Consider the following 13,314-nt stretch of genomic DNA (forward strand, 5'->3'; position numbering starts at 1 on the left):
AAAAAATGAATCTAAGAATCAAGGTAATAAATAATCTGATGAACAGAATGAACTGATGATTATAATAGAATCAGGGACATAGAAAGGGAATGGACTGACTATTCTTGGGGGGGGGGAGGGGTGTGGGGGATGCGGGAAGAGAATGGACAAAAATTGTGCACCTATGGATGAGGACAGTGGGTGGGGAGTGAGGGCGGAGGGTGGGGTGGGAACTGGGAGGAGGGGAGTTATGGGGGGAAAAAAAGAGGAACAAATATAATAATCTGAACAATAAGATTTAATTTAAAAAAAAGACTGAAGACTACTCTAAATATATTCACCTTTTAAAACAAAAGTTTTCATTGATTTTAGAGAGGAAGGGGGGAGAGAGATACAAACATCGAAGGGAGAGAAATATCAACATCAGCTGCCTCCTGCACTCCTCCCCCCCCAACACCCCCCGGGGATAGAGCCTGCAACATAACCATATGTCCTGACCAGGAAACTAAACTGGTGACCTCCTGGTGCATAGGTCAATGCTCAACCACTGAGCCACACTGGCTGGGCTATATTAACCTTCTTTATGCACATACTACTGCAAAGTTGTACCTATCTTTAAATTTGTAAAATATATTACAACTAGGGGCCTAATGCACGAAATTTGTGCAAGAGTAGGCCTGCCTTCCTTCCCCTGGCTGCCGTCACTGGCTTCCCTCTGGAACTCAGGACCCAGACTTCCCTCAGACCGCTGGCAGGTACCTGGGATCCGGACTTCCCTTGCAGCCCCGGCTTCATCCAGAAGGTCATCCGGAAGGATGTCCAGTTAATTAGCATATTATGCTTTTATTGTTATAAAAATGTTTTAGAAAGCAAATTGAAGAATTTTTTTAGGAAATCTATGAAATCGATCAGTTCAACTTTCTTTTACTAATCTGAATTTGCACACATTGGATTTACATTGTGTCCACTTGTACTTATTGCTGTGCAACCAGCCACCTGCACCAAACAACTGGAAAATAAAGACAATGGGAACAATGCCACAATGGCTCTTGAAATCCCTGAAGAAAACCTGACAGGTTTTTATTAAGTTCTTCTGATGTTGGTATAACAGCTTGTAATCTGAGGAGACAGGCTAGACTATTAAGTACATGATACAGATTTTGACTCAACAACATATTATACTAATGAGATCATCCTATCTAGACAAATCTGCTTTTTGCAACTCAGTGTATCTCGGATGATCTTTAAATGTCAATTTATACATAGATCAACAATTTTATTAATAGCTGATACACACCACAGGTTTCCTTCTGACATTTAGTTTTAACAGTTTCTATTAAACATTTTCCCATTAATCATTATAAACACCACCTCTGCACACTTGTGATTACTTTTGTAAAACAAATTCCAAAATGTGTTATTTAAAAATTTTACAGGTCATGCTAAATTGCTTGCATTCAAATAGTATAAACTCCTACCAACAATTAATCAGGGCCCTTATCTCTATTTTGTCACCAACACTGAGTATTATCTTCTTGTATGTTGTCAGTGGTGTCTCTTGGCTATTTTCATTTGCTGTTGATCATCTTTACACATCAAGTCCTCTTCTGTGGGAATGTTTGCAGTTTTTTGTTTTTGTTTTGTTTGTGGGTTTTTTTTCATTTTAAATTAGGACTGTGTTATTAATTTGTAGAAATGTACTTTGATTCTTAGTGATATGAATGTAGTCCTTTACTTGTCTTTAAGGTGTTTTTAACTACCTAAGTTTTAAAATTTTGTGTAGTCAGTCAAATCTGTTAATCTTTCCTAAATTACTTCTGCATTTTTTGTCTTTTTGCCTAGGATGATTAAATATTATAATAAATACCATTTATGTGACTAAAAGAAGCCTTAGGGTAATTAGTAATTTCCCCTAGTGCAAGATCTAAAAAAGACTACTCCTTTGTCCTCAAATTAGTTCATAGGAAATATGCATATATTAATTTGGTCAATAACATCTGACATTATCAATTCAGACATACCCAATTCAGGTTTAGGCTTAGAAGTTTCTGGGTAGTACAGTAGCAGTCTAGACATTCCTATCACTCAGAAAAGAGAGCAAGCCATTTAACAAATTATTAAGAAGTTGTTGTGTGTCAAGTACCATACTAGGGTTTAAGACAGTGGTTCTCCATTGGGAGCCACTGGCAATGTCTGACGACATTTTTGGTGTTTGTGAATGTGTGTGTATATGGTGTGGGGTGTGATGCTATTCGCATATAGCGGGTAGAGGCCAAGTCTGCTGCTAAATATCCTATAATGCGCAGACACTCTCCCACAACAAAGAATTATCCATTCCAAAATGCAAATATTGCTGAGGTTGAGAAATCCTGATTTAGGAATATAAATATAAAAGACAATAAAATAATAATCATATAATGATTAAAATAATAAAATAACGATTAATAATGGATCCGATCGATACTGGATGTTGCAGAAGCACAGAGGAGGTTAGGGGAAGCACTAGGATCAAAGAATTTTTCTCAAAGACAGTGATCTATCTCTGTATTAGCCTGGGAAAGATTAAGGTATGTTAGGTAACTAGCAGTCTTCGATGGTAAGAACGCAGCAAGTGAATAGAGTTGGAGGAATAAAGGCACATTAAAAGCTCTGAGGAACCACTGAAAGACTTTAACAGAGTATAATGCTCAGATTTATGTTTTTAGGAAATCTAGCAAGAGTATGGAGAATAGCTTGAAGAACAATGAGTAAGAAGGCTATTGTGGTAGTCTAAAGGCCTACATGAGCCAGTGACAGTGGGGTGAAAGGAGGAAACAGAGTAGAAAGTATGTAAGAAGCCTTGTAGCCTAGGCTTTTTGATTGCAAAATGGAAAGATTTTGGCATCATTAACCATGATAGAGAATACAAAAGAAGGAGCTTCTTTTGTTCAGGCAGAGAATAGAGAATTAGGGCAATTAGTGAGGTCAAGTGCCTGAGCACATATAAAGAACAGACTACAGACACCTGGATTTAAAGTCTTGAAGAAAGACCTGAAGATGCACAAGGCTAGAAAATACAAATGTGAAGCTATGCAAGGGGACGGCTAAAGCTGAGGATTTGGATGAGATTATCTACCCTATAATTTTCTTCTGAAATTAAATGTACAATTTTAAGTCTTTTCCTAGTGAGGGAGGCAGGCACTCACAGCCTTCAGATTCTCATCACAGTCCAGAACAGTTAAGAACTAAAAGTATAGCAAGAAAAGAGAAGAAAATACAACTCCCCCTGGGGTCATAACTGGTGGGTCAAGAGAGAGTCATCCTTTGCAGCTAGGACTTCATAAAAAAGAGTGACGATTATTCTGGAAAGAAAAAAGGAGCACAGCAGGCTTGATATGATTTCACTGTAGGAAAATTGGTCTCTTATCAAGGACTAATCAGTTCTAGAAGTAATTGGCTAGTTCTATGTAACTTACCTCATTTTTCTTTTTCTCCTTGATCTGTGTTAGGGTTTTCTTGTTTGATTGTAGTTTGTCTGCATTAAAATTTATATACAAACCACCCAATTGCTTGATATTCAGACCAGGGTCTATGGTGCTGCTTGTCAACTTCAGACTGAAAGAGAAATGATCACTTAAAGATCAAGTAATTAAATCAAAATGGAAACAATTGAGACTATTTCAAAATTTCTTTTTTCCCCTTTTCTCCCCCTTTACTGTGAATGACCAAAACAAATCCTTATCTTTAGAATGAAATTTTGAAAAACTGAACAAATATATAATCTAGTACAAGACATTAAGGAAAAAATTCAGGGATGAATAATGAATTAAACAAAAGTTTTTTGGTAGCACATGCAAATTTATTCCTCAGATTTTCTTTAAGAGGATTAAGGCCATATAATATAATGATTGATAATCTTAACAGGATTTTTATAAAGAAAAGAATTACAGAAAAGAAGATGAGTTGCCTCTGGCAATTTGGCTCAACTTCATATATAGATAATGAATCAATAAACGTACAAACTTTCATCTCTAAAACCAATGAGTTAATACAGGAAGATAGTAACTCTGATAAAAATTAAAAATAAAACCAATGAGAAAGACAGGCTATTCTACTCTGAATTTCCAAGTTATCCAAACTTAGAATATTCTGGGTAACCAAAGGCATTTGGTAGTGCCGCTAAACCAAGGAAGTTTTAAACAGATGAGCATCCATATTTCCCACAGGAACTTTTAAAAAATTTCTTTCCCCAGACCTAAGAAATTAGACTCTTCTGCTGTTGGCCTAGGGGTCCTACTATATTAATGTAATGAGAATTTCTACTTTATATTACTGAAAGGTCCTTTTTATAAGCAAGTATATTTGGACTTACAGTCACTTTCTTTCCTAATTATTCATATAAACTGAGCAGCTAAAAGTTTTGATAATCAACCTTTAGTGGAAAGTGAAATCATTCTATTGCAGTGTCTTGAAATTCTCAACCCTGACTGTAGATTGTAATTATACTACTACAGAGGACCATGGCTTTTAAGAAATAAAAATGCCTGAGTCTATCCTCAGACTGATTTCACTAGGCATCCATTAATATGTAATTCCTTATAAGGATGCCTGTATTTTGTGGATACACTGCTACCAGGGCCTGTACTTGGGGAAAACAAATTTAAAGCAGAGAAAAAGAAACTAAAGAAGTAGCCCTAAACATTAATGCCTTTCAGTGGTTGATAGATGGCTTTTATTTTTCAACTTCTCTACAATCAACATATAGTAAAAAATAAATTATTTTCTTCCCTTTTATATTGCTATTAACAATCATGCAGGAAAATACTAACAGATGATTTTTAATATATCACCAAAAGAAGCACTTTTAGCTATCACTGTTGGGAAAAATATGATTAACATAGGCATCCAGAGAGATGAAGGAAATGCTGGATAAAAGAGCTCTTCCATATTGAACTCGAGGCAATAATTTCCTCAATTCCCTGGCTTCTTAATATTTTAATGTAAATTAACCACTTGAAATATGTATCAAAAACTTATTTTAAATAAAGGCAAGACTTACAGTTTAGACTTTGTGCTATTTAGTAAGTCGTCTTCATCACTAAACTCATCTTCATTTTCATCTTGGTCTGATGGTTCTTCACTTTTTTCATCCTCCTCCTCTTCTCTTTCTTCCTCAGTGGCAACCTCACTTACCTTGTCTTCCTCATCCAAGTAAAAATTTTTATCAGCACTTAATCCAGGAGTTGTGTCAATTACAAACAATGCATTGTCAGATAACTTATTTTCTGAATCTCCATGTAATGACTCCCTTTGAACACTATTTTCAACAAAACACATAGTGTCCTCTTCAATCTCACTGTTTTCAGACTGCTGGCTTTCATCACTGCTGAGAAGTAATAAAACAGAATCATCCTGAGATGTGTTGAGCTCAGACTTGTACAGTTTGGTATCACACTCAAAATCTACATCTCCTTCTTCATTCATGTCTTCACTATCAGCTATAATTGTGCACTCTTCTTCATCACTACCACCACCATCACTAGATGTGAAGTCACTTCTTTTTATGGTGCTCTTTCTCTCTTCAGTCCATCTGTCTATTTCCACAACTGCAAATGTTTGAGCTAATGATTTCATTATAGCCTCAGAGTTCAGACTTGAGGGCTTTGATGTAGTTTTGTTATTTTGGGGGGTTGAATGCCTCTCTGAAATTAACTGCTGAAGGCCAGTGTCCTGAAGTTCAGGAAAACTCTTCAACTCAGAATTTTTCTCATTAATTTCTTTCTCCTTATCTATCATTCCTTCAGCTTCTTCATCTAAACTCTTACAATTCTGCTTTGTTATTTCTTTGAGAGGTGCAACATTAGCCTGTTTTTCCTTTTTTTTATTAAGACGTTGGCATTTTTGCACTGTTGGTTTTTTTCCAGACTTTCCATGGAAAGAATCATTATCAAAATTATTACAGATTTCATTAGAGATATTTGGTTTATTTATCTGAGAAAGAGATCTGGCTTGTAAACAAGAAGTTTGTCTAGTATCTGAATTCATAGATGAGTTTATCATTTGCTTTTCATTTCCTGGTATAATTTTAGTCTCTTTCTTCTCTGTTTGTGCCTGTAATTTCCTCTCCATACTCCTCGTTGTTCTAGTTGCAATTCCAGAAAATGTAGAAATTTCTGAGCATGATGACTCAGCATCAGAAATAGCTTCCGAATGTAATTCTTGGCTTGGATCTGTTAGGGATTTAGCCTTACTTCTGGTTCTTGTAGAAGGCACAATTCTAGAAATACCTGAAACATGCGATTCTGCTTCAGAGGCTTCTTCTTCAGTATGAGACTCACTTATTGAAGTTATTTTCAGCCTTTTCCTAACACTGGACACTGGGGTGCATGGAACTAAGATTTGCCTTCTCCTAGTTATTCTTAAAATGGAATCTGGGGGCTCAGATACAGAACAACAATTTGAATCTGCTTCAGAGGTCTCTCCATCAGTAGCTGGTTTGTTCATTTCTGATAATGAGGCTCTAGTTCTGCTCTTTCTTGTCCCAGTTTTAGGAGTTTTAGGGATTGGACTTTGTTTCCTATTGCCCTGTGATTCAGCAGTTCTTGAGTCATCAGATGAAGATTCCTTCCTGCCTTTTGGATTCGCTTGAATTCTTTCAGCAGAATTCTGTAAGCCAGAGAATGCACACTGTTAATTTAGGGAGGGCTAGGACATGGGCAAGGTGAGTGAGGCACTACCCTCAGGAGCAAATTTTAAGACAGCATTAAAAATAACTCAGTAAACTAGATGAACACAAAACCCAACACCACCATCCATTATTTTAAAAACTTATATACTGTATCTGTCCCTGCATTTGCAGGGCCCTGCTTCATTCGCCTCACCCAAGTCCTTGACTCTGTCTTTAGAGAGCAAAGTAATAATGATAATAACTGAAAAGAAAATATTCCTATATCTAAAAATGTCAAATATTCTAGGTGGACCTATATTCCGAAACATATGGGGGAAAGGGAATAAGGAGACTATGAACTCCGAGCAAAGATAGGTTTAGGAACACACACCAATAGAACTGGTCGCTGCCCTACCTTTACCTACGTAAGAGAATTAACGTTCGTTTTCCTTCCTCCCAGAATCAGAGGGAGCGACAACTAGCACCACCGAGAGCCGCCAGGCGGCATCACTGCCGACCTCCCCACGCCAAAAGGAGGTGCTGTGGGGTCTCCGCCAGCCTCCCCATGAGAAAAGGCGCCCTTCACTCCACACCCGCTCAATTAGCTCACTCTTGGTGGCCAAAACAAATCCTTAGTACTGTGTTAACAGTAAAGTTAAAAGGTTTGAGCTGAATTACCCAAAGCAAGTTAACTAATCTCTCGGTCCCACACTAAGGACCGCCTTAGAGACAACAGAGGAAGTGACAGGCTCAGCGGCTGCCGGGACGCAGCCACGCGCGGCAGGCTAGTCCCGATGCTCCAGCATCAGGGCCGCCGCCCCCCGCCCCCTCCCCGGGCGCCACTCTGCGAAGCGGCGAGCAGAAAGGAGAGAGCCTCGCTATTTCCTACCTTCTGCTTGGAGCTTTCAGGCGACGTAGCTTGGATGTCGGCCCGAGGCCGCGCCGACCTGGTGACCACCATCGCACCGGCTGGCAGCCACCTGGTCCGTGTCGGTTCCGGAGCCACGGAAGTGCGTCAGAGAAGGGCCTCGCTCGCGGTTCCCGCGAGAATTCCGGATCTCGCGAGAACCTCTTCCCTACCTCCGCCCACCGGCCGAGTTCCGGCGATTCCCTGGGATCCCCCGAGGGCATGGGGTTTAGCTTTCACTCCGGCACCATCCTTTTGCCCCACTTTGTAGGGCGGTGACACTCGCAGTGACGGAGACATGCGTTCCCGTTTCCCCTCCTCCATCCATTCTTTCACTGGTTCGGCAAATTCTAAAGGTTTTAACGTAGCCTGGGATGTGGCCGAAAGAGACGTTTGCGTTACGTATACTTTTTTTTTTAAAATTTTGCTTACTTGTTTTTTGTTTTTTATTGTTTAAGGTATTACAAGTAGTAGTACATATGTCTCTTTACGTATACTTTCTTAAAAAAACAATCACTCTTGTATTATTTGTGAAGTTAAATATAAATAAAATAACATTTAAAGAATTGGTTGGGGTAAAGATGTTTATGTTACATTTCCCAGGAACTCAGACTAGTTAGGCAGGTATATGACCTAAAGGTGAGATGGTGACTAGGGATTGGGAATAAGCAGAAAAGAAGAAATGTTAAAGAAATTGTGAGGAGAGTGATAAAAAATTTCTTGCAGTGAAGGGAAGAGAGACAATAGAAGCTTTTGGATTTATTTTAGGATGAAGGGTGGGGAGCTAGAATGTTTGAGGGGAATGGAAAGGGATTGAAGAAGAAGATGGATATTGTTGGAAGTGAAAAAGGATGAGTGCCTCACTAAATGTATTCTTTTCTACCTCTTTTATAACAAAACCTTCCCCCTTTCCCTTTACAAAACACAAATTTTTTCAGTGGCACACTGCCACTCAGCTACATAGCTCCTTTCATTGTTTCCCTTGCAGCCAGATGTGGCTAAATTTTGGGCAATTACATATAAATTGAATGTTGTGTAGTTCTTAAGGGACATCTTTTTTTTAGATTATCTTTTTATTATGTATTTTTTTATTAAGGTATTACAAATGTATCCTTATCCCCTCATTGTCCCCCTCATCCCTCCAGTTCTGCCCTCACCCTCACCCCCTGTTGTCTGCCAAACCGGTTTCGGCCACTTAAGGGACATCTTAAAAGAGAGGATGTCTTCCCTTCTGCCTTCTTTCTTTTCTTTTCTCCTTTTCTTTTCTTTTCTTTCTTGTTTTTTTGTTTGTTTGGTTGGTTAATCCTCACCTGAGGATATTCTTCCATTGATTTTTAGAGAGTGGAAGGGAGAGGGAGAGACAGAAACATCAATGAGAAACACAAAAACACATCAGCTGGTTGCCTCCTGCATGCACCCTGACTAGGGCAGGAGAACCTGCAACCAAGGTACTTGCCCTTGACCGGAATGGAACCCGGGACCCTTCAATCTGTGGGCTGACGCTCCATCCACTGAGCCAAACCGGCGAGGTCTTCCCTTGCCTTCTTTAACTTCATTTTACACCGTGAAAAGTAGTGTGTGCTATCTGGTTTGCAAGCAGCAGGTTTGTGCCACTTTAGTGATGGCAGAGGCACGAGAAAGAAAAAAGCATGGGTCCCAGACAATGGGTGGAGCTGCCATATCAGTCTTAGACTACTTCTAGATCTGTTTCACCTGAGAAAAACACTTGTCTTTTTTGAAGCCAGTGTTATTTGGTGATTTTCTGTTATTTGCTGACAAGCCTAATCCCAAATGAAGAATGGAATAAAAAAAATAGAGATGGAGGGCGCAGAAGCCACAGAAGAATACTCCTTCCTTTGATGCAGGAGGGGAGAACTAATATTTGAAGCAGAGAGGAGAATGTGAATGCAGGGAAATTAAAGTGTTGAGAAGCAAAGAGAAGGGGATTTTGGATTGATAACGCCAATTTTTTATATAAGAACATTCATCTGCTCAAGAATGGGAAAAGTTTAGATTGGTTCTTGTGGGGAATGTGGTGAGGAGCAAAAAGAAGGAATTTTGATTGAGCCAAGTAGCAGTGAGACTATGTAAGCAGTAAAAACAGAAGAGGAAACTGAGCCTATTGTCCTTTTGTATCTTAGATAACATACCTGTGAAATGTCAGAGTAATTTATAACTTCCCTTTTTCAGGACCCCCCTCAGGGCACAACCAAATATGCCTGGGCACCAGGACTTGAGACTATAAATTTCTTCATTATTGTTGTTAATTGTTGACTGTTAACTATACTATACCCACCTAAGTAAAAGAAGTATGTGTCTATCATTTTACTTTTTATCCAATCCTAGAGGTCCCCCGCCCTCGCCTTTGCTTTTTACCACCTTCCTAATCTATCACCAAGGGATTTCATGTAATCCACTTACATCTCTTCCTTTGATTGTAATGTATAAAACAAGGTGTAAAACTGCCATTCTCCAGAGCATTTTCCCGATCCATTGAGATTCTGCTTCCCAGCCATTGTCGACAGTTTGGTTTAAAACACTCACAGAAATTCTTTACAGGTTTGAATGTTTTTACGTTAACATGAGCAAATACATAAAAATAGAAATTAAGATCACAGGAGTAGGTTTAGGTAATTAGGAGAGTATTTGAAAATTAATTTGTAATATTCACTTGCAAGCATGGCCCCTTAAAGTAAAACAGACAAAATCCCAAACATTATAATCTAAAAAGGTCAAAAAACAAATACCAAAATTAAAATGTCAGTACATATTCGTAATCTGAGGAAATTGAGCTAGCCTACCATCAGTAGGTTCTGTGTTTGTTTTATGTGTACTTACCAGGTGTGTCCTGTTTCCCTATTTCTGCTTTCTCTGCCTACCCTCTTTACCCAAAGTGGATTTGGAACAAATACAGTATTCTCACTTTTAGATAAGTGCAGTATAAAAATATAGTAGTTATGCCCTAACGGGTTTGGCTTAGTGGATAGAGTGTCGGCCTGCTGACTGAAGGGTCCCAGGTTCGATTCCGGTCAAGGGCATGTACCTTGTTTGTGGGCACATCCCTAGTAGGGGGTGTGTGCAGGAGGCAGCTGATCGATGTTTCTCTCTCCTCGATGTTTCTAACTTTTTATCCCTCTCCCTTCCTCTCTGTAAAAAAAATCAGTAAAATATATTTTTAAAAATATAGTAGTTATTACTCAGTCCCAAAGAGAAACTCTACCTTGATAGTCTGATAATCTATATTTTACAAATTAAACCCTTAAATTAAGGATTGGCTCTGGAATTTTAGGCATTAACCAAAAGATGAGAGTTTTAGTGCATGAGCCGTCCTTCTTTCTTTTTTAAATGCAGAAATATTTATTTTTGTTTCCTTCATTGTTTTTGGAAATTCTGTTTTGGCTTATAAAACATAGAAATAGCCAACACTTACGTAAAGCAAACACTCAAAAACCCCAATGTGACAAGTGATTGACTTTTTGTGCAGTGAAGGACTCACACACGGATTAGGCTATGAAGACGACTTGAGTACAACCCCCTGTGCTGTGCGACGTGTACTCACACCCATAATGACAACTTACTCCAGTCACACGTGGCAAAGGCTTTCGGTAAGTGCAATTAGCAAATTAACTTAAAGAAATCCTGGGAGGAGTGACTCCCAGGAAATGAGTGTTCAGACTTCCATCCCTGAGAATTTGGCTTGCGGAAACATTTCACAGGAGCCAGGAAACATGATGGTAGGAGAGCAAGTTTATTACCATCCATTTCCATTAGTACCCACGTCTGTGCACTTCCTTAAAGCCTCGTAGACACGCCTTGCCTGAGAGTTTATTCTGGGGAAAAGCCAGTTAATCACAATGTGAACTTCTGATATGAAAACCACATTAAAAGCCCACTGGCCATCACAAACAGAAGGATGATCAGTGGAGATAAAGTGGACAGTTACTTAGGCTTCACAGTTGAGCATGGTCTTGCCAGGTGATTCTTTCTTGACATGCTTGTCTTCACTGTCAAGTGTAAGGCAGATTTTCTCATAACCCCGGGGACAGAGGGAGGGAGAGTCTGGAGAGGAGGCCCTGAGAGCACTCTGCTTCGTGGGCACCAGAATCCATTCACCCTGGGAGTGGGCCCGTGTCTGGGACTCAGTATCTTTACTGCCCTGAGTCGGTCTGTTCTGCACTTTCCTGGGAAACTTTGGCTCCAAAAGGAACAATAAGGGAAAGCGGGGGGAAGAGCAGGCGTTTCAGAAGCCTTCCTCCAAGGGGACCTGAGCATGTGTCAGGGGTGGGGAAGCGGAGCTAACAGGAATAAAAAAAAAATCTCTAGTCCACTTGTGACATTCTCCAGCCGGGTCTGTTGTTCATAAGGAACGGTTTCCTTCCAGTGCAGGTATTCTTCCGAGCGGCCAATGACCACAGAGTTTGCAGCAAGCAGCAGACATTCAGAAATAGCAAGTCCTAGTCCCTTGGTTAGAAAAACAGGGAGACAGAAGTTCCACATCCGCCTTCTGAACGAAGGAAGTCACGAATAATTTAGCACATGTATAGTTCCCCTTGACTATTGTGAAGGCTGGTTTTGGAAATGGTCTATCACCACATGGGTACATGATCTGCCATGCGAGGTGACTGCAAGGCAGAGTCCCGCTTCCTCTAATATTCCTATGACAAGAGCCCAATGCCCAAGTCAAACAAAGGGTGCCCTTCCCTATGCTCGTGTAGTCAAATCGCCAATGTGAAAGCCACCAGGAGAAGAAGATCGTGGAGGTGTGTGGTTTCTTCTGACCGTTCCTCCTCGCTTAAACTTTGGTGGTGGAATAAAGTTCCTCTATCTGTGACTTGAAATAATTCTGAAGTTGTGGTCTTTTTGCCTTCATTGTCGGGGTCAGAAGGCCGTTTTCGATAGAGAACGGTTCAGGGTGGAGAGCGATGCCTTTGACCTGCTCGAATGGCTTCAGGCCAGAGTCCTTCCCCAGCCTCACCAAATCCTCTAGGATGGCTTTCTTGACATCCTTGCTGCGACACAGCTCCTCGAAGGATCCCACCAGGCCTCGATTCCCCGCCCAGAGCCCCAGCGTCTCCACGTCCGGGACCACGATCGCTACGAGAAATGCCTTCAAGCTGTCTCCATGGACGAACACCTGAGCAACGGGTTCGCTCTGTACGTAGATAGTCTCGATCTTTTCGGGTGCTATGTATTCTCCTTGTGCCAGTTTAAATATATGCTTCTTCCTGTCGATGATCTTCAAGGCCCCATTCGGTAACCATTTCCCGATGTCCCCTGTGTGCAACCAGCCCCCTTTGTCCAGAGCTTCCGCTGTCTTCACCGGGTCCTTCAGGTAGCCTTGAAATACATTTGAGCCTTTCACACACACCTCGCCCTCGCCGTTGGCAGACAGGTAGTTCATCTCTTTCACATCGACGAGTTTGATCAGATTGCAAGGCAGTGGGGCACCAACATGGCCTGCGGTCCACTCTCCGGGAATGGTCATTGAGCAGCAGGCTGTGCCCTCAGTCTGCCCATAGCCTTCGTAGAAATGACAGCCCAGCGCCGCTCTCATGAACGTCAGCACCGTGTCTGACACGGGCGCAGCCCCGGTGATCATCAGCCGGACCTTCCCTCCCAGGTTGGACTGTATTTTGCGGAAGATCAGTTTATCCCACAGGCTGTCGTTTCTAATGATGCCATTGCGAAGCTCGGTTTGTTTCCTCTTGGAGGCGAAGTCCAGTAGCAACCGCTTCAGGGTGGTGTTGGCCTGCCCCCAAATTCTGTCGAACATCCGGTTCAG

The 13,314-nt window shown here is 40.7% G+C and overlaps 1 protein-coding gene and 1 pseudogene across 1 annotated transcript in view; both read right to left on the bottom strand.

The window, feature by feature from the left end:
* The window catches only part of DNTTIP2 (deoxynucleotidyltransferase, terminal, interacting protein 2), a 16,191-nt gene extending 8,545 nt beyond the window's left edge, over window positions 1–7,646 (bottom strand). The window contains exons 1-3 of the mRNA XM_006758199.2: window positions 7,515–7,646; window positions 5,018–6,624; window positions 3,435–3,573 (exon numbers count right to left, since the gene is read on the bottom strand). Of these exons, the coding sequence (XP_006758262.1) occupies window positions 3,435–3,573; window positions 5,018–6,624; window positions 7,515–7,586 (1,818 nt within the window). The 5' untranslated portion in view covers window positions 7,587–7,646. The remainder of the gene's footprint in view (window positions 1–3,434; window positions 3,574–5,017; window positions 6,625–7,514) is intronic.
* Window positions 7,647–11,277: 3,631 nt separating this feature from the next.
* The window catches only part of LOC102771128, a 3,415-nt pseudogene continuing 1,378 nt past the window's right edge, over window positions 11,278–13,314 (bottom strand).

The sequence above is a fragment of the Myotis davidii genome, unplaced genomic scaffold (assembly GCF_000327345.1).
Source record: "Myotis davidii unplaced genomic scaffold, ASM32734v1 scaffold674, whole genome shotgun sequence".
NCBI classification, from domain to species: domain Eukaryota; kingdom Metazoa; phylum Chordata; class Mammalia; order Chiroptera; family Vespertilionidae; genus Myotis; species Myotis davidii.